Here is a 22,011-nt window from a genome sequence, read left to right on the forward strand (position 1 = left end):
TCATCAACCTGATCTGGCCATCTCATTCCCTCAAGTCCCTGCTCTGTGCCAAATGATTTTAAGAGTCCCAACCATCCAAAATCCTTTCTGCAGAGAAAAAGGAGATAAAGAAAGGGATAGATGGATGGATCAATCGATTGACCGATAGGTAGGTAGAGGGAGTTGAAAGAGCACACATTGAGTCTTTTTCTGCTTGCTTATCAGCAAGATCCACTGCCCTGTAGTCCCAAGTTCAAAATCCAGAAGGCTCTGAAAATTCAATTTTTCTATAACTCATTTAGCAGCAAAACTTGACATATGAATCAAACCAATTTGGTGGCAAAATTTGACCTGAAGCTAATCACGGTCTTTATCCCACCTGGTGTAAATATTCATATATATCAGTACAGGAATATTAATGTGTTTGGTTACAGGGTGCTGGCCCTGAATCCACTGGAGGGATTATGTTAACATATGGTATATGCAGCATATATTCTTCCCCAAATCCCTACATGGTAACACATCTGGTCCTACGGGTTTAGATGAGGGATGATAGGCATGTCACTCACAAAATCTGCTGGAGGTTCAGTCTCATAGCGAGAAGGTTCCCAACCCATGAAGGGAGGGATCTAGGTTTTAGGGTATTTGAAGTTTAACTAATTGGGGGAGGGAAGCACTTTAAGAAAAAGAATATAAAATTACAACAGAAAATCAGGTACAGGGTTCCCAGAAGAACCCATTCAAGTGAGGGTCATTAGTTTCACTGTAAATCTGCATCTGGGTGAGTGACTTGAGCTTTCCCCTCCCCACCTCCCCCAGTTTGTTTTCTCATCTGTAAAGGGATGACAATATCACATGATTTTGTGGAGATGATTCAGTGAGAATGCACGAAAGCATCTTGCATGTAAGCATCTTATAGACTTTTGCTCCACACACTCCAAACCAGTGATTTTTTATTGTGCAACCTACCCCACAAGCTCTCCCCAGTCCCACCCAGTAATCCTCTCTGTGTTACTTGGGGTGGGATTGTTAGGCAGCAGAGCAGGCAAAGATTCACAAACGAACACACTTTTCAGTTTACTCCCAGAAGTAACTGCCCTGGAGTAGACTTGCCCTGGAGTCTAAGAGAGGACCCAATCCAAAAGGCAAATAGACGCAGAACACACACAAATACATTCCACCTCCCTCACCCCCACCTTGTAAGCAGTGGTCTCTCCTAACCTCAATTTTCACTGACAAGACCCAGCTACAGAAAACTGTCCCTCTCACTTTTTCACACATACAGGGGGTGGGAAAAAAAAAAAAAAAACATAACAGAGAACAGCCACCATCCATCATCTATTTATTGCATTTCCTAAAAGAACTTGTAGTAAAACGAGGCTCTGGGAATGGAAAACTCATTAAGCTGTTTCTCACTCAGGGACCCGGGTGGAAGCAAGAATACAATAAAGAAAATCAATAAGGACAAGTCCATAGAACAGAAGTGGGAGCACTTCGTCACAGCGCCTAAGGTAACTGTCGGCATGTGCACGACGCTACCGCCCAGCTACTGGCCCCAACTTGTGTCAGAGGCGTTTTTTTGCTGGTCTCTTCTCTGATGGGATTTTTTTTTTCCAGTTGGTTCTCTGAGTGAAGGGAAGTCAGAACCACATGCTGTTGATGGTTTTTGTGAATTTTAATTAAAATGGTTATCTGGGGATTATAGGAGAAATGACATTTGGCTGGACAACACTTCACGGGGAAAGGGAGGGATGGCTGCAGAGCTGCTCAATAAGATGTCACCAGAAGAAGATGGACTTACCTCACTCCACGGTTTTAATCAATAACAGTCATTTCTTTCTCTCTCTCTCTCTCTCTCTCTCTCTCTCTCTTAAACTCAACCAGAAAATAAGAAGTGGATGATTCAACAGATAGGGTGTTCTATGAACTAGAATGCACATTCTGTACAAAGAGAACATCAAGAGATCTATTCTTTTCACTCAGAACTATTGCCAGCCCCAGACTTCCTGGATTCATCTACCCAACAAGCACCATAAAATAATAATGACAAGAGGTCATGTTTAGGGGCACCTGGGTGGCTCAGTTGGTTAAGCGCCTGCCTTCCACTCAGGTCATGATCCCAGGGTCCTGAGATCGAGCCTTGAGTAGGGCTCTCTGCCTAACGGGAGTCTGCTTCTCCTCCTTCTGCTTCCCCCCTCCCTCTGTGCTCTCTCTCTCTCTCTCAAATATATTTTTAAAATAAGGTCATGTTTAGATAGGCAAAAGTAGTTGAAAGAGCAGTTTGCTGTACCTGTGCTCTTACCCACAACAGGAGTATAATGCTCGTCCTTGCTGACCTCACAACATTAGTAAAGAACCTCAAGAAACAACACTTTGAAGATGTTAAAATGCTGACATTATTGTGGTTACATAATTTTTAGAAGCCACTTTTTAACATAATTGTAATGGGCCAGGTTCTATGCTAAGGAAGTGCTTTGGATCTATTAGCCAGCTCTGCCTTCCTACTAACCCCAGGAGGTAGTATCCTAATCACCAGTTGGGAGAGGAGGAAGTTGGGGCTCAGAGAGGTTAAGTGATTTGTATAAGGTTGCACAGCTGGGTAATGGCAGAGCCAATAGTTAAATCCTGGGTCTGCTCATTAAACACTGAGCTTGTCGAATGCATGTTCTCCATGGTGTTCCAATTATAATTGCCCTCACAAAGAGTTTCACCATTTTCTTGCTCTTTCATCAGGGTGTGCCTAGATCTGAGAAATGCCTCTTTTTTTGTCACAGAAAGTTGCTATGGAGATATTGTGTGCATCTGTCTCCAGAGATGCATAGAAAAAAGCAGCAGGAGCCACAAACCTTTAAAAAAAAAGTCCTTCAGGAATATTCATAACAAAAATTGAAAGAGGGGACAGTGAATCACCACACTGGAACACACATAAAATTGAATTCTCCAGGAAGCTTGCAGATCAAACTCTGGGCTGAAGTGTGGTACACTCTGATGAAGGGGGAGCACTAGATGGGAGTCAGGAGACCTAGCTTAGCCACTGTGACCCAGTTCACTATGTGGCTTCAGACAAGTCATCTTCTCTCTCCCGACTTCAGTTTCTGAACCTACAAAATGAGCACTTTGAGAGGCTCCAATCAACTCCCCACAGCAACTGGTATTCTTCTGTATGTTTAGGGCTTGTCAATGCCAAGACAGTGTTCATAAGAGCCAGGCTAACCAAGTAAATTAAAAAAAAAAATCAATTTGGGTCTAATGCAGCAGGGAGTGGTGAGGTCTGTGGCAAGTGGGGGAATGACTGCTCAGCCGAAGGGAAGAACCCCTGCCCAGCTCTTGCCATTTTGCCATGCGAGTATGGGAGTCCAGGGCTTATCATTCGCAAGAGAGACCAATAACCGAGGTTGTTATATATAAATCTCCCCAATTTGTAAAATTCTGGGCAGTTAATCATGTCTCCCCATGGGCCACGAGTTTGAAACCATTGCTTCTAAAAAAGTGTAAGGAATCATTCAGGGAAATCTTTTCCTTTGTTGCCAAAAAAGCAGTCCCTACTCAGGTGGAACACAGCAGCTGGTTAACACTGCTCCTGAGTGAAATATAAAAATAAAGAATAAGCATTTGGGGGTTTAAGTCAATTCAGACAGAGTCAGTTCAATAAAGGGCAAGCAAGATGCTAAAACTGCCTGTCACTTCGTCCCCCCCACATTTTCTTTTTCTGCCACTCTCAATTAATCAGAAGTGTCAGTACTCCACTTTGGATTTCCTGGCTGAGGTTGTTAATTGAATTTTAATTAATGGCAACTTTAGGAGCACAAAATGAAATCCTAGCACAAGGAAGACCCACACAGAGCTCTGGGTATAGAAAGCTCTCCTGAGACCATCCCAGTCCATCCTCTTTGTTCTATTGATCAGGAAACTGAAGCAAGATGGTGACTTGCTCAAGGCCCCTCTGAGGAACCCTGGCTCCAAGTCCAGTTCTTATTATAAGACTCCTGAGTGTGCTCCTGGGACACAATGTGTCCAGCATTCAAAAATGACATGTATCTGAAGAGTCTGGTTTCCAGAGTCAGGAATTCATATAGTGCCAGAGGAGACCATATGAGGCAACTTCTACATGTATTGTCCCTAGCTGCAATGTTGGGACAAAGGGAACACTGTATTGAACTCCTGATTTATTGGAGAGAACATGCCAACTTTGGGCATTTGCTTTTTCTTTATCACAGTCATTCTGTAGCCCACATGCCCCCATGGGGATCTGGGTAAACACACCCTCTCCTTCCCCTGTGCAACCAGGAAACCCCTCTCCAATTCCAGGGGACCGAAGTTCTACCTACAGTAACAGCCCCACAAGATAACCAATCAAAAAACTACTTGTAGGGGTGCCTGGGTGGCTCAGTTCGTTAAGCATCTGACTTTGGCTCAGATCATGATCTCAGGGTCCCGAGATCAAGCCCTAGGTTGAGCTCATTGGAGAGTCTTCTCTCTCTCCCTTTGCCCCTCCCCCTGCTTGTGCTCACTCTCTCTCTCTCAAATAAAATAAAAAATATTTTAAAACAAACAAACAAACAAAAAACCCCACTTCTGACCACATTCAGTGGATTCCATGATATGAATCCTGCTGGAGACAACTTTCTGCACCCTATAGTTACTTATTAAATGTTGGTGGCTCAGTGGTTTAGTGTTGCCTTCAGCCCAGGGTGTGGTCCTGGAGACCTGGGATCGAGTCCCATGTCGGGCTCCCTGCATGGAGCCTGCTTCTCTCTCTCTCTCTCTCTCTCTCTCTCTCTCTCTCTTCTCTGTATCTTTAATAAATAAAAATTCTTTAAAAAAAAATAAATGTTGGTGTGGCCTCTGGTCCTGCCTCTTCTCCCTACCTGCTTTCTGAGGGTATCAAATACTATGAGTTTGATTGAAAGGTGACATCAGTCTGCCTTGCAAGAGCTTTCCTTTTAAATGTTCTCAAATAAAATTGTTTCCATTAATTGAATGTAAACTATAGCCCAAGGCACAATTGAGCTCTTACTCTGGAGCAGCTGAGGACCTACTCTGCCCCACTGCAAACCTGGTATTTTAAAAGTTATAAAGAATCATCAGCATGGGATCAAGGGCATTTTCAATGTGCAAAGTAGAAACCCTCTGGAAGATCGGGATCATGAGTTAAATGAAGACATGACTGCACAGTACATTCTGAAGTGATATCAATCATGGGAGAGGGTGGTATACACACACACACACACACACACACACACACACACACACATCCTCTCTGACTCCTTTCCTCTCAAAAGTCCACATTCTCCTTACAGGACTTTATCTACCCCTTACTACTTTCTAGGGCTTGTCATCTACATCCTTCCATCTGCCACAACCATCACAACCATGGCTCCTCTTCCCCCCAAAGAGTGCTGCCCCATCAGACAAATCTTCTTCCCCCATATTCCATCACCTGAATGTCAGGTCTAGAATTTTCTCCATCTTGTACTCTTCAGAAGACCCCAATAAGCACAAATTGTCATGTTTTGAAGGCCTGGTGTCAACTTGGTGAACAAGAAGCTGATCTATACAGTTTGGGGTCAAACCAAGAGGTAGGGAAAGAAATGAGACCAATCCTCTCACATTTTAAAAATCAATTCCAATTATTATTACAAAAGAATAGTCAAAAACGCTTCTGGTCCCCAAGTAACATCATTGAAATACAGTTTGGCCTCCTGTGGTGATGACTTAGGCAACCACAGTGCTCACTGAATAGAGTAAGTCCCGTCACGTTTGCTTCAAATAGTAAGGAGTTTAAATTATATCAATCTGTGACAGAAGGTCACCCCAGACCCAGAACATGTGTCATGTTGTTTAGGAAGAGCCAAAAGAAATTCACATTCAGAGCCAGGTTTTTTTTTTTTTATTTATTTTCCTTTCCCTCCCTTCCTTCCTCCCTCCCTCCCTCCTCTCCTTCCCTGTCTCCTTTCTTCCCTCTTTCCTTTAGTCATCTCTCTCTCTTCCTCCCTCTCTCCCTTCTATCCACCCTCCTTCCTCCTCTCCTTCCTTTCATCATTCTGTCCTCCCTCCCTTCTTTCTGAAATCTCTCTTTCTTCTCTCTTTCCTTCAGACCAAGAAACCTCCTGTACTACGTGTCACCAGCGGCAAACCAAGCTGGCGCGGTTGCACACTCAGTCTGTCTCGGACCAGTGGGGGATCATCCCCCCAGAGCAGCATGGTCTCCATGAACCCTGGCTCAGATGAACCCCTGAGTATGATCACCCAGGCAACAGGCAGCATTGAGGACAATGATTCCTTTTCAACCAAGCCTGACGAAGAACTTCTCCATATCAGTAAGTCCTACCTGAGATCTGACCAATCTGCCTTGACTCTTTGCTTCAAAGCCAGACATCAAGAACCCCTCCTGCTCCATCTCCAGCCTTACTCAGTTAAAGGAGACACAGGGGTCCCCTAGCCCTGTTCAATTTCCTTGGTCTCATTTGCTTTCCCCCAGTGAAGATCAGAAATATACTTTATAACTTAGATTACTCTGAGCAATTTCTCTTGGAGAGACAGCCCATGGTCATCGATTGCTCTTTTTTAAAAAATGTTAATAATATATTTTATTCAGCCCAACCTACATAAAATATTGCCATTTCAGCATGTAATCAATATAAAATTATTAATGAGATATTTAATATCTTTTTTCACACTAAGGTTTTGAAATTTGGTATTGACTTTTTAAAACAACTTTATGGTGGTATAATTTGCATACCATAAAATTCATTCTTTTTAAGTCTTTAATTCAACAACTGTTAAGTCAATTTAGAGTTGTGTAATTATCACCACAATCTAATTTTAGAACATTTCAATCGAACCAAAAGAAAACCTTTATCCATTGGTAGTCCCTCTCCTTTGCCACCCCTGGCCCCAGGCAACTGTAAATCTACTTTCTGTCTCTAAGGATTTGTCTTTTCCTGGTATTTTCTATATGGAAGTTGTATCACCCTGTGACACCACCACCCCTGCCCCTGCTCTGGAACAAGCCTTTTCAGTGGTTCCCAATGTGTGGGACACAGGTTCTTCAGAAAATCTCTTAAAAGCTATGAGTCCTCCCCACAGAAGAAAATTTATACACAGTTTTTCATAAGTGTCCCCTCAGTGGTGCCCAAGCTGAGGTCTGCCTTCTTAGCCAGGGCTCTTTCACATACCTAGAATGCCAAGGCTGGGTTGAGCTCAGTTGAGAAGGATTGAGTGTGATACAGATTCAAGGAGGTCAAGCAAGAGGTCAAGGTAGACCAGAAAGCCTGACTGAGGCCTGAATCATTGAAACTAAAAATGAGTGAAAGGGCAAAATTCCAGCTAAGTGGTCAGGACTCAGAGCATTACCTACCAATGAGAAAAAAAATCCCACTCTTGTCAACAGGGAGCCATGAAAGGCTCTGCACCCTGAAACACTTTTTTTTTAAAGATTTTATTTATTCATTCATAGAGACACAGAGAGAGAGAGGCAGAGACACAGGCAGAGGGAGAAGCAGGCTCCATGCAGGGAGCCCGACGTGGGATTCTATCTCGGGTCTCCAGGATCATGCCCTGGGCTGCAGGTGGCACTAAACTGCTGCACCACCAGGGCTGCCCCTGAAACACTTTTTGCTGAACATATTATCTAAGATTGAGAGGAACTAAGATCAACCATCAGTAGACATGTGACTCTTATAGATATCTTGAACTTTCATTCAACATGTATCTATTGATCAGCTACTGAAGACCCTGAGAATTACAGTTCCTCCCCTCCCCAAGCTTACATTTTAAAAGGAAGAAGCAGACCATAAACAAGAAAGCTGCAGATAACAAGGCAGTTGTATATAATATGTGATCAGAAGATAATAAACCAAGACATGGGCCAGAGAGAGACTGTTGGTGGAAATAGGGCTAGTTTAGCCAGAGTGGTCAAGGAAAGGCTCTCTCAGCTCTGATGTTTAGTCTGAGCCCTGAGGATATGAAGCCGAGGAGGGAGGCAGGAGTCAAAGCAGGCATAGCCTTTGTGTAGGGCAAGGTAAGGACTTCACAATGATTCCAAGTGCAATAGGAAGTCTCTGGAAGGTTCTCAATAAAGAAGTAAACAGGGTCTGATTTTCTTTTCAAAGGTGTCTATGTGGTTATTAGTATCACATCCATGCTGTGTCTTTTAACCCTGAAAGCTCTACTCTTAAGAAGAAAAGTGTCCCCGGCTTCAAGAATGGCCTCAGTCCAGAAGCGGCATATTGCCCTCCCAGTGGCAGCAGGAATGCTGAAGGAAGGAGGGGGCAGAGGGGAAAGGAGACTGTGATGAGTGGAGGGGTGAATGATGCCATCTTACCAGGCACCGGAGACACTACAGACTTGTCCCCAAGGACTACCTCCCTAACCAGTTAACCACTCCCATCAATCCTATCTCCCAAAACTCTTAAATCTTCTCTCTTCATTTCCATTACTTACTCTTAGTGTAGAGATAGAAAACTAGGGCATGTAGGCTAGTTCCTGACATTTATGTTTTGTTTAATACACAAGGTTTCATTTAAAAAAAGTAGGGGGATATTTTACGATTTGATTTTACATAAAAAATTTTAATTAAAAAAAAAAAAAACACAGCACTGGTATAAGAGTGGACCCACAACCCTGCACAACATTCAACTGGAGCTGCTCCTTTTAGGTAGGGCATGTGCTGGCTAGTTTTCCCCAGTCCTTACCACTCCCTATTACATTCAAGCATTGTTCTCAACGGGCCAAGTGCATGGTCATTTATCATTTCATTTGCCCTACTGTTTTCTCTAGAATAAGGATGATAATGATCATGATGATGAAAGTACAATAATTAATGCTTAAGAAGACTTTTATGTACCAGGCACTATTCTAGCCTCTAGCATATACAAACTAATTGTGTGTATATATATACATATATACACAATTTTTTTGCATATAAATTCAATGAATCCTCATAACACTTTTTATGCCTATTTTGTATATGAGAAAATTGGGACACACGGAGGTTAAATTATTTGCTCAAAGTCACACATCTAGTAAGTGATGAGGTCAGAATTTGAACCCAGGCAATCTGGCCCTTATGTCACACTTAATCTCTATGTTTTAAACAAGTCTCTAGAAAAAGTGGGAAATTAAAGACCAAGAAAGAAACTTGATTTTTCTTAACACTAGCTCATGTCACCCATCTGGTACCTAACCCTCTGGGTACCTGAGTTTGGAGCACTCCCCTTGCCCCAGTCCACATTCTCATTACCTCTCACCCATATGACAGCAACAGTCTCCTAGTCTCTCTTCTTCCTGCTTTGCCCTCACTTGCCCATGTTTCCATGTTTAGCCAGAAGGAAATTTCTGAATTAAAAATCTGAGATAGGGGCACCAGGGTGCCTCAGTCAGTTGAGTGTCCAACTTCTGATTTCAGCTCAGGTCATGATCTCAGGGTCGTGAGATCAAGCCCCATGTTGGGCTCCATGCTAAGTGCAGAATCTGCTTGGGATTCTCGATCTCTCTCTCCTTCTGTCCCTCCCCCTGCTCACACACTCTCCCTAAGTAAGTAAATAAATAAAATTTTCATTTTTTTATTTTATTTTTTAAAAGATTTTATTTATTTATTCATGATAGATAGATATATATATAGAGAGAGAGAGAGGCAGAGACACAGGCAGAAGGAGAAGCAGTCTCCATGCCGGGAGCCTGACGTGGGACTCGATCCCGGGATTCCAGGATTGCGCCCTAGACCAACGGCAGGTGCCAAACCGCTGAGCCACCCAGGGGTCCCCTAAATAAAATTAAAAAAAAAAAGATATAGTGCTCCCCAGCTTAACATCTTTCAAGACTCTCCATTGCCTCTAAGACATTGCATTTGATCTTGTCCCAGGCTGTTATAATAGGCTCAGCTCTTACCACTTCACACCTTCTACCAGGCACTCCAACCTCACCAAAATGTTTTCTTCTTAAACAATGCAAATTCTTTCATGTCATCCTCTCTCTGTAGTGCCTTTTCACCTTTGGCCCTTTAGTCTGGTGGAATGCTACTCAACCTTCAAGGTCCCGCTTAAATATTCCCTCCACTGTGAAGTCTTCCCTGATGCTCCTGGGTTGCCTCCCCTCAATTCTCTTAGTACTTTATATTTGCTTTTATTGAGCACTTTCTTTTAATTTGCAACTGTATATTATTGTATCAGGTAGGAATTCCTTTTGGCTGGATACAAAGATCTGAAAAGTAGTAGCTTAAAACAGATAAAAGTTTATTTTTCTTACAGATTAAAAAAGACCAGTCCACCGGCTGGTATGGCTCCCAAAGGTCATCAGGAACCCTACTTCCAAAAAAAAAAAAAAAAAGGAACCCTACTTCCTTCTGTCTTTCTTCGCCACCACACTCAGCATCATTTTATGATCAAAATGGCTGGAATGCCAGTCATCACAGCCACATGCTAGGCTGGAAGCAGAAGGAAGTAGGTGAAGTGGAAAAGTACTCACTCCCAGCTGAATGGAAGCAGTCTTCTCAGAAGCTCCATAAACATTTCTACTAAACTCTCATCGCCCAGAGTTTTATCCAAGGGGCACACTTAGCTCCAAAGATGTTGGACAATGGTCTAGTTAATGCTTACCTTTACACACACACAAAAGTACAAACACACAGACAAATGCACACACACATACATGCACATATTTCCATTACTAAGGAAGATAGAGGAAAGGAACATGAACTTGCTACTAGTGTGGAACAATAATGTCTTATTCACCCTCAGCCCAGCACACAGTGGGTGCACAACAATGACTAAGAAATACATTTTTACCAGAGTCCTATGTCCCAGAGAGAAAGTAGAAAGGCTTTTCTACTTCCACCTCCTCATCTTTCCCCTCTATTTATCCCTTAACCTCCATCCCATTTGTCATAGCCTTGACAAAAGTAGATTAATTTCCCAGACTTACACTGCCTTCTAAAACCTCCTCAAATTTATTCTGAATTCATGAATCCTATTCTGAGAGACATACAATTTGACCAAGGTCTAATTTCCAGGATAGCTGCATAATGAAGTCTTTGTGGAGGCAAATCACTGGGGACAGCAGGTTATGGCCTCTCCGTAGACTGATTCCCTCCCCAAATCAATGGCAAGGGGATCCATAAGAAACCAAAGCCCAGGCCATTTCTCCTGCCAGTCTTGAAGTTCCCAGTCTTGAAGCTGTTAGAGGAGAAACTCATTTCAACAGCAACTCAAAAAGATGGCGGCTAATGTTCCCCCACAACCCAACCCTATACAACAAAAAGACCTCCTCTTTTTCCCCGAAACAGAAGAAATGAATTTAGTCACTAAGGAGTGAGATTTGTAGACAAGCTGTGGATAGGAAATGGAGGAAGTAAGTCAGAACTTTTTTCTTCAGTGTATGATTTGGCATTTGAAAACACAGTATGCCATTGTCTGTAAACAATGGATAATGTCATCCCCATAGCTCTGAGAACTGAGGACCAAGCAGGTTCCTCTGAGTGTGGGCCTCCATCACAGTGCCCTATTCCTAGGAAAATCCTATTTTGTATATCTGCACCCCTTGCAAACAAGTGTCTGCTCCCAGATAGCCTTGAGTAGATGTGGACCTCCTGAGTCCCCAGGCTTTATCCTAGTTCATGTGTATCCAACCTCAGCTATGTGATGGATGGAGCTTGATATTGGTGAGCACCATACCTGACCACAGGCATTATTGGCGAATAAAAAAAAAAATCTTTGGTGCATTAGGTGAGTGTGGAGCCTTCTTCTTGATTCTCTAGGAAAGCTGCCCAATATGCCAGGTCACCAGAGTCTTAGTGGATGGATACCACCACTTGCTAGTATCCACCCACCTCTAGGCTGGCTTGCATATGGGGGAGAGCAGGAATAGGGGAGGAGTCAGATTTTGCTCCTTGGTTCCCAGGAGATGGGAAGAAAGCAGAGGAACCAGCCCCAGCCAGCTCCCCTTACTAATAGGCTTCTAGACACTCCACAAGGATTCTGGGAGGTGGGCATCATAAGAGAACAATGAAGATCAGATTTGGGTCAAATGGAATCATGCCCACAAATTAGTAGGAAGATACATTACTTGGGAATGATGAAGATAGAGTGGGAAAATGGCTGAATGTTGGTGTTCATCACAGCCTAGATGGCTCCAAGATCATTAAGGGACAGTGCCCTTGTCCCAGTACCCAGTGACTGAATTCATAAACAAGGCTGGATACAAATGGCTGTAGAAAGCACTGGGCTTCACTCCTGCAGGTATAGCTTTTGAGACTAGCACTTGCATTGACTACAGGTACCTACTGAAAAGTGGAAAGTGTCCCCACTGGTACTGTCCTCCTTCACTGATGCCCCAAATCCAGCTCAAGTTCTCCCAAATACTTCCTCCCACTTTTTTTTTTTTTGCTCCTTAGCCATGCCATTCACTTATTTATTCAGCAAATGTTGATTGGGACTGTTCTATGACAAGCATGGTGCCAGGTACTTGCAAATCTGTATCCATATAAGACATGTAGGACTTCCATTGTCCTACTTTTCTCAAAGAATATAGCTGATTCTCAGTAGATTTCATTTTCCAAATTGAGTCAGTGTATTAGTTTCCTGGGGCTTCCGTAATGAAGTACCATGAACTAGACAGCTGAAAACAATGGACTGTATTGCCTCACACAGTTCTAGAGGCTGGAATCCAAAATCAAGGTGTTGCAGGGCTGCACTTCCTCTGGAGCCTGTAGCGGGGAATCCTTCTTCACCTCTTCTAGCTTCTGGTCATAGCTGGGCAACCCTGGGCACTTGACTCTAGACGCACGATCAATCCATCTGCCTCCATTATCACAGGTCATCTTCTCCCTGAGTGTCTCCGCTTGGATTAAGGCCCCACTTCACTCCATGAGGACCTCATCTTAACTTAAATAACCGCACCTGTGACATCTCTATTTCCAAACAAGAATGTGAATAATTCACAATCTGAGGTACTGGGGGATTAGGACATCAACACATCTTTTGAGAAGACACACTTCAATTCGTAATAGGTACACAGACGTATTTCTATACCATGTAAAAAGCAACAACGTTTAGTATGCAGGTAAAAGGTGCAATGAGGAGTGGCGAGAGCAATGGGGGAGGTGGAGCGTGTGTGCCTGCCCAAAGGCCACTGTCTGCATGCAGTAAGAATGAGCCCCATCCCAGAGCCTCGTCCAGGAAAGCAGGAGGTCTGAGTTTTTACACAAAACCTTCCAGTTGTAAAAGGTTAGCATCTACGTCAAATCAAACAAAATCTGTGTGAGCTGGATTCAGCTTGTGGTTCACCAGTTTGGAACTTCAGGTCCATGGGATCAGGGAGGGTTTCTTGAACACGATGGTTGCTTCTCAGAATTGGAAACAATACTTTGGCTACACTAGAGTTTAAGGTCGGGGAAGGAAGTGAGATGAGACAGGAGAGAAAAGGAGAAGCTAGATCCTGCAAAGTCTTAGAGGCCACATGGAGGAATGTAGATGCTGTCCAAAGGGAAAATGATGAGTCATCAGTTTTAAGCAGGGAGATGTGCAACTTGCCAAACACTATGGGCTGCCTACACCCTCATCTATCCCTCTCCAGCTCCCTACACACAGAAGCAGAGGGGATGTCAGCCCCGCCTGCCCTCTGGACAATGACCTCTCATGTTCCCCTCAGATTTGCAGAAGCTCCTGGAGATGGTTCGGGAAGATGCCCAGAGGACAGTCACGTTGGAAAATAGGATGCAAAAGAAAGCATCCAGGTACCTTCTCTTGGCCCCTGGGACAAATAAAGGAATTCAGAATAATAGTTATAACATTAGCCAAGGCAGTTCCAAATTATTGAGCATTTTCTCTGTGACAAACACTTGTTCACATGTATCATCACCTCCCTGGGTTCTTACAACAACCCTTTAAGGAAGGCACTAGTATCTTTATTTTACAAAGGAGAAAATGAGGCTCAGAGAGGCTAAGTAACTTGTTCAAGGTCACCTAGCTAATGAATGGGAAGGGCACAACTTGAATGCAGAGCCTTCTAATTCCAAAAAGCATCCTCTTAATTATTATGTTGCACTGCTTCCTAGGAATTACAAGGTTATTTGTCCACTCTTTTACTGAATATTTATGAATATGAATGGATTAGGTACTAATTATTGCAAGAAGCATTAAAAGAGGAAAGCTCAGACCTAAGAAGGTGAATAATAGGAGAATCTGATCTAGTCTGGGATGGCAGTGGGTGAGGTGGGGTGGAGGGGGATCAGAGAAGTTTCCTCCAAGGAAGAGACTGTAAGAGATTGTGGATGAGGCAAGAAAGAGCCACACAGCCAAAGTTGAGGGCAGGCGAACATTTCAGGCAGCAAATGTGCAAACACGTTCAGAAGGGACCATGGCACCTTCAAGAAACTGAAATGAAGCCAGAATGGGATGGAGAGAGGCGTAAGTCTGTCTGGGGACCTTGAAGACCACCTCAAGGATTCTGGTTTCCTTCTTAAGAACAACAAAGATCCTCAGAAGTGTCAAGCCATCAACGAAGATGATCAGCTCATAGCGTCAGACTTGAACCTGAAGTATCTTCCCTCTGGTGGGAAGCCTGGTCCGCAGGACTTCTGACCTCGAAAAACCTCAGAGACCATGCAGGCTAGAGCTGGAGTTTCTTTCCCAAGTATGGATCCCTCTGAGTAAGCAAATTACTTTTTGAAAATAAATGATGCACTGGAAGAGGTTCTTCATTGCTTTCAGCCTACTGGGATGCTGGCTATGACTTATTGGTTATTGTTATTACCATAATTACAGTTCACCAAGCACTTGCACGTGCATCACACCCACCACTGCTTGCTAATGATGAGTTTGTTTTGTTGCTGCCTCAACTTGCATCAGGGTTCGGAGGGTGGCCCTTGGAGGCATCCAGAGATAATGTTGGCCTTCAAGGCTCTGGCTGCTGTTTCTGATTTACCAGCATCAGAGACAGATGCTAATAATGAAGCATCAGCTCTATGAGTCTCCCTCCTTGGTAAGAACTCACAGCATGAACACTGATGTTGAAGTCAGACTGGCACACATTCAAAACCTAGAAGAATCTGACTTAGCCTTTCTCTGAGCCTCAGTTTTCACGTCTATAATATGAGATTGTGTGCACTGCCCTTGGAACCAAGTAGGCTAGGGCCGATCTCCATCCCCATCATTTAATTGCCTTGTGATGTTGATTGAGAAAGTTGCTTCACCGCTCTGAGTATGATTCCCATTGTGTAAAATGAGGCTTATTAACAACCTATCCCAAAGGGTTGTAGTGAGAATTAAATAATATTAGTTTTGTAAAGTATTATTATTGTTGTAGAAATTATCTATTTCAATAAGTCATTTTAAGAATTTAGGTGAAATAATGCATTTAACATATTAGCATGTGCCAGGCATATTACAAGCACTCAATACATGGCAGCCATGGTTGTGGTGGTGGTGGTGGTGGTGGTACTTTTATTTCACACATAGCATCCCACGGAATCCTCACAGCACATTTTTGAAGCAGGTTTTTTTTAACAACTTCTCATTACCAACGCCTCACGAACATGAATGGAGAAGGAGGATGTGTGACTTGCATATGGTCCTCAAAAGACAAAACCACATGAGAACACAAAACTCATCACATGGCCTTTGCATTCACTTCAGTGATTACAATAACCATGGTGACAGAGCAAGAACCTGTTGAAATTTCCCATGCTCCTCAATTCCTCTGGGAGAAAAATCTCCCTAATCTCTTCCAGAGGCAGCAGATAACAGAGGCTTCTCTGTAGAGCTGCAAAGAGACAGTGAAGAAAAGCTGCACATTTTCTTCTGCCAACTTCATTTTAGAATCTGGATTCCTTTTTCAGTGCAGGTCCCAAATCTGTTCCCATCAGGGCTGACATAGAAATCTTGGGCTTTCATAACCCTTAAAAGTCAACTGGACCAGCTCCAGCCTCAAGGCCAGACTGCTCTCTAGTCATCTTAGTCTGTTTGGGCTGCTGTAACAAAAATACCATGGAATATGTGGCTTACAAACAACAGATACTTATTTCTCACAGTTTTGGAGGTTGAGGAGTCCAAAATCAAGGTTCTAGCAGATTCGGTGTCCAGTGAGGGCCTTCCCCATAGATGATTGTCTTCTCACTGTAACCTTGCAAAGGGGAAGGGAATTCCCTGGACTTTCTTTTATAAGAGACTAATCCCAATCATGAGAGCTCTGACCTCATGAGCTTATCACCTCCCAAAGCCTTCAGCTCCTAATACCTTCACCTTGGGGATTAGGGTTTCAACATGTGAATTTGGAGGGATGCAAACACTCAGACCATAACATCACCCAGAAAGATTATCTTTCTTAAAATCTTCTAACAGTATTTTTTAAATGTCTCTGAGGAGCAGAATTAGCTGAGATGCTTGTTAAAAATACAAATTTTTAGTCTTCATCCCAGACCCACTGAATCAGGATCTCCAGAAGAAACTGTATTTTTAAACAAGCACTTCAAGCTGAGAAATTCTACGGTTTCAAAATGTGCTCTCTGCACACCTGTATTAGAAGTGTGTGTGTGTGTGTGTGTGTGTGTGTGTGTGTGTGTGTGATTGTAAATGCAGCTTCCGGGGCTTTACTCAGGGTCTGATGTATCCAAATCCCTGAGGTTATGGTCCAGGAATTTGTATTAGTAGCAATCTCTCCAGATGATTCCCATGCCCAGTAAAATGTCAGGATCCTTGCTGTAGAAAGAGAATTCTCCATCCTTCCACCGATACTTTCTGGCTTAGGGGCACCATATATTCTGTGCCTTATTAAGAGACTCATCTTGCTTTGCAGTATCTTGCCAATGATCAGACAAAACAAGAGCGATTCCACCAATAAAGACATACAGACCACCCACAAATCAAGGTAGGCGGGCACCTCACAGTTACAGGGACCGTTAAAGAGATGTCCCTTACCAGACCATGGTAAGTGGGGCAGGTAGTGGGGTACTTTTTCCTTCTTGACTAGAAATAAGTCCCTTAATTTCTGGGGCTGAGGGTGAGTATCCAGGTGTCTTTCTCCTAACTCAAACTGTATAAAGGTAAAATCTTCCAGTCATGGAGAGCTATGAAGCAGAGAGGGTTATGTTACAAGACCACCCTTTCTCTCTTTATTTGGATGATTTATAATGAGGGAGGGGAGGTCCACCCCATTCGTTACTTATCCTGAGTATACTTATCAGTCCCTCCATGTGCCAGGATCTGTGCTAGGTTTGGAGGGATTCAACAGCAAAGAGGCCATACACAGTCTGCCCTCAGGGATCTCACAATCTGGACTGGGGTCATAACATTTTTTGTGTTACAGATCCTTCCAGAAAAATGCTTTTAAATGCTTACTGTAAATTATAAAGGTTTGCAAAGAAATCTATTGTACTGTAGATTACGATATTACAACCAAATTTGGGATATAGTCATCTATGAGCTGCTTTAGCAATGAATTATATAATAAGACTTAGCAGCAGATCTAATAACTACTGTAATTTTAGATTAGTGTTGAGTGTAAATGATCTTTCAAAGTAGCTTCCATGATTGTAATCACCCAGGAATTTGTATTGTACAAATACATGGGATTTCCATTTCTGCTACAGGCTAGTTGAAATATGTAGGCTAGTTGAAAGATGTAACCTTTCTTCTATCTGCTTTCATGGACTCCTTGAACCCTGCCCATGGTTAAGAATTACTGGCCTAATGAGAGAGCCATGCATTTATTAATCCCACAAAGTTAGCCAAATAATCATGACCATGGGAAGTGTTCTGAGGGAAAAGTAAGGAGGACTGGGTAAATGTTGAGCACCAGAGACTTAAGACTGAGTTTGAGCTAACATCCTGAAGAAAAGAAGACTTAGCTAGCCTATGGTGCAGATAGGTGGGGATAGGTGGGAATAGTGTTCCAAGCCAAAGGAATAGCATGTGCAAAGGGCCTGAGATAGGAGGAAGCTTAGGGGCATTGAGCAGAAATAAGTATGGCTGAAATTCTAGGAGAGCCCAGGAAAAGTGAGACAGAGACAGGGAAAGGGTCTTTGTTGTTTATTCCTATTTGTTCTTTTATCACATCTCCTCCCTGAGTCACACTGTCAGTGCTAGACGACAGTCATCTACAGGAGGAAGGTCAAAGCCAATATACTCACCCAAAGAATTCATCTGCAGGGGTTGGGGCAGTTGGTTGGAATCCAAATTCAAGGACCTCTGGGTACTATTCCTGGCCTGCATCCCAGAGAGATGGGATAACGGCTCAATCCATCAACTACCAGAGCTAAGACTTCTAGATCCAGTCCTCTGAACCCCTGGAGAAAGCAGCAAAGGTCAGGACCTTTCCTATGGAAAGGAGTCTGGGAAGTGGCCAGCCTACCTAAAGAAATTCTAGGTGCTACAGAGCCAGAAGGGAAGGGTCAGCTGCACATTACAGAGATAAGAAAAACAGACTTATCCTTTCTAGAACCACACAGAGAAGGCAGTCAAATAAGTTTTCCAAGCATTTGGTAAAAAGAAAGGGAGACGGCAAGAGAGAAGGTGCGAGACACTGGCACTGAAGAACCTGGGAGAAGGTACAGGGGAGGGATGGGCATGAGCAAAGGAGCTTCACCCCCTTCCAGGATCTCTGACCAGGCAGAGCCACAGGAGGGAGTGGCCACTCAAGGAAGTCAATCAGCCCACACCTAGAAAGGGCTCAATGTCATGAAGAGTTGACTGATCACAGATGAGGACATTAATGATCCAGAGCGGAGGTGCTTGCCCAGAGACTGGGAGGTGGTGGTGCCAGGTTTGGGCTCTGGAGTCAGCTCTGTCTGCCTCCAAAGTAAAGCGAAGTGAGTTGTCAGCTCAGGGTCCAGTTTAGAGAAGGGAATCCTTGAATGAAGAAGTAGTCCGGGGTTGGGAACATCAACACCATGATCAGAAGGACTTGACCATCCCTTCACCAGATCTGCACTCAGCCGCAGGGTTGCATGCTAATTGGTATAGAGAGGAAAATGGAAGGGCTCCCAAGTGAACTTGCCCTCTAGAGGGAAAGTTCGATTGTGTACAAATGAAACTGGGATCCAGCAAATATGTCATCCTGACAATATACAGAGACAGAAGGTCAAAGTCAGACTAGAAGAGTCAGAGCTGGCAGAAATTGCTATAGACCATAAGGTGGTTGGATTTGAGCAGGTGGAGAAGAAACAAGAAAGACCCTCCAGGCAGGGTATATGGGTAAGAAGCAAGGGCAAAGAAGTGGGGAAAATATGCACTCAGTTCTACGACAGGTCCCTTGATTGAGCCACCTCCCTTCTCTGAATCCTGGAGGCTAACTGGTGTCGTGGGAGCCCCCAAAGAACCCTCTTTATGAAAAGTAGGCTACAGGCAACCTGAAATCATCCCTTCATGTTTCATTGACAGATCCAGCAGTACAAGTGGAGAAAGCCACACTCAAATCATCCAGAAGAAGTCTAAAAGGTAGGCCAGATGGGCAAGAGAACAAGCTGGGCAAAGGCACTGTGGCAACCACATCATCTGTCTTCCCAGAGGTGTGGAAAGAACCCAATGCAGACTAGACCCCCTGAAGCCATACACAATGCTTAAAGACAAGGGATACCCAGGGCAAGGGGCTCACAGGCAAGATGCCAATGCAGACAATGGCAACAAATTCCTCTCTGTGCCAGGCACTGGGTGAAGGATTTCATATTCATTATCTTGCTTATTCCCCAAAACCAATTCTATGAAGTGGGAGCATTATCCCATTATATGGAGGAGCAAAGTGAGACCTGGCCAGGTGAGCTGTCTTGCCCGAGGCCACACAGCTAAGAAATGGTGGTACAGGAGTTTGAACCTGGGTTTCCCAGCTCCTGATTGCATTTGATCTCACTCTCCTTAACATTTGCTGGGCTCAAGTGACCAGATGTCTCCCTGTGGCCTTGTTTAATAAAGCCTGAACCACTAGCCTGAATTGTTGGGAAGACCTATCCTTCCTACATCCAGGGAAATGCTGAGAGAAAATCCAGGTGGGAGTAGGGAACCCAGGGTGGTGCAGAGAATCTCCATGGCAGAGCACCTTGGGGCCCAAGTAATCCAGCCTCACGGGTCTGATCCTGGGGCTTTGTCCCCTAAACTCTTCATATCTGTGTCTACAGCTGCACCAACCATGATATCATCCAGTGCAAGAGTGGCGTATGCAGCACCATGAGGGCCAAGTTTTATGGTGTGGCCCAGGAGGCTGGCTTCTGTCTTCAAGATAAGATGGAAATCCTCATGAAGTAAGGGTACACAAACATCCATTCACCCAAAGGATATTCATCTAGTACCCACCATGAGCCCACTGATGCCAGGTGCTGGGGCTTAGCAGGGAATAGGGACACATTTCCTGCTCTTGGAGAGATTACAGTTTCCTGGGAAATATGGGCAGAAACAAATAGCTAAATTGATAACAAATGTAGATTGCCATACAGGAAGATAACAGGGTGCCATGAGAAAAATCATGAGGACCTAATTTAGGCTGGGTAATCCAGGGGGACTTCTCTAAGGAGGTGACTTTAGACTGAGCTTTGACAGGTGAGGAATTGTTGGTGATCTAAGACAGTGGAAGGACATTTCAGGCAGCAGGAAAAGTATACACAGCCATGAATGCCCCACTTCAGACTTGGAACTTGATTTTAAGAGCATTGGTGGGCTACTGGAAGATTTTCTTTCCTACTCTGATACCCAATAAGTGTTTCCCTTCCCAGCCTGCCCCTTGACTGTGGTGACCATTCACCCCAGTGAAATTCATCTATTCCACTCAACGAAGGTTATACTTGTGACACTTTGGTCTCTCACTCTGGGAGCATCGAGGGGTTAGCTGCTCTGACTGCTCACTGGGAGATGACTTGCCCTCACCTTCTGGGAGCCCCCATCTGATGAGTGAGACAGACAAATAAACAGGCAGTTACCACACAGATGATGAGGGTCAACATGGGAATGAGCCTGGGGCTAAGGGAACACATGAAAATGATGTCTTACCTAGCCTGAGACAGCAATCAGAAAGATCTTCCTGGAGGAAACAACATTTTCAGTTCAATAAAAAATCGGTGAGATTTTTACTATATACAAGCCAGGGCTCTTACCATGTGTAAGAGCTTTGTATTTATCATTTAGCCCTCACAAAAATCCTATGAAGCAGATGCTGTTATTAGACCCATCTTATAGATAAGAAAAGTGGGCTCAGAGATGTCTCTTGTCAAAGGTCACCCAGTGGTTAAGTAGTAAAGGTGGAATTTGAACCTGGAGAGTTGCATAAGAAGAGGCAAGGAGGGACACGAGTTCCAATGGAAAACAACAGCAAAGTCTTAGAGGCCAGAAGGGGTACAGGGCACTAAGAGCTGCCAGTAGTCAGGTGTGGTTGGGGCTTATGCTGCTTTCATGGTAATTAGAGAGACAGAGACAAGATCATAAAAGGTCTTGCTAGCCCAGCTGTGGAGGTTGAACTTTACCTCAGAACTTTGTTCAGAGCCAAAGTATAAAATGCCAAGCTGGAAAATGCTGTAGAGGCTGAATAATCCGGAGCCTTGGAGAGCAGGTTACTCAAGGAACTTTATTCCAAATAAAATGGAAAGCCATTGAAAGTTGTATACAGGTGAGTAACACGGTTATGTTTATAGTTTAAAGACTCCTTAAGAGAGCTAGGACATATGCTCAAAATGATAAGGGGAGTGGGGAAAAGAGGAATCAACTTGAGTTAAACACCTACTGTGCATCTGGCATTAAGCCCAGTACTTTGCACACATTGTATCATTTAATCCTCACCCCCAAGCACCAGAACCATTATTACCCTCTATTTTCCAGTTAGAAAACTGTGTAAATACAATCAAAAGTAGTAGGTAGAGAAAGAAGGCTGATAAAAAGTGACTGGATTTAGCAAGTAGGGAGCATTTCAGGACCTTGGAGAGAGTTGCGTCACCTTGGGGCCTGAGCCACATTGTAAATTGAAGAGTGTCTGAGAAGGCTGAGGATTTCATGAAGAAAAGGGTATTTAAGTCAGATCTCAAAGGGCAACCCGGATGGGTAAAGAAGACGGGGGTCTGAT

General features: G+C 43.8%; 1 protein-coding gene across 10 annotated transcripts in view; it reads left to right on the forward strand.

The window, feature by feature from the left end:
• Positions 1 to 22,011, forward strand: part of CCDC60 (coiled-coil domain containing 60) — a 171,953-nt gene that overhangs the window by 124,900 nt on the left and 25,042 nt on the right. For all 10 annotated transcript variants that reach the window (XR_005379258.1, XR_005379259.1, XR_005379261.1 and 7 more), the window contains 6 exons: positions 1,400 to 1,490; positions 6,077 to 6,299; positions 13,627 to 13,711; positions 16,771 to 16,842; positions 19,353 to 19,409; positions 20,084 to 20,206. Coding sequence is in view for 5 of the 10 variants with exons in the window: in XM_038575270.1 (XP_038431198.1) it covers positions 1,400 to 1,490; positions 6,077 to 6,299; positions 13,627 to 13,711; positions 16,771 to 16,842; positions 19,353 to 19,409; positions 20,084 to 20,206 (651 nt within the window). In the remaining 5 variants the exon portion in view is untranslated. The remainder of the gene's footprint in view (positions 1 to 1,399; positions 1,491 to 6,076; positions 6,300 to 13,626; positions 13,712 to 16,770; positions 16,843 to 19,352; positions 19,410 to 20,083; positions 20,207 to 22,011) is intronic.

Source organism: Canis lupus, chromosome 26 (genome assembly GCF_011100685.1).
Source record: "Canis lupus familiaris isolate Mischka breed German Shepherd chromosome 26, alternate assembly UU_Cfam_GSD_1.0, whole genome shotgun sequence".
In the NCBI taxonomy this organism is placed as follows: domain Eukaryota; kingdom Metazoa; phylum Chordata; class Mammalia; order Carnivora; family Canidae; genus Canis; species Canis lupus.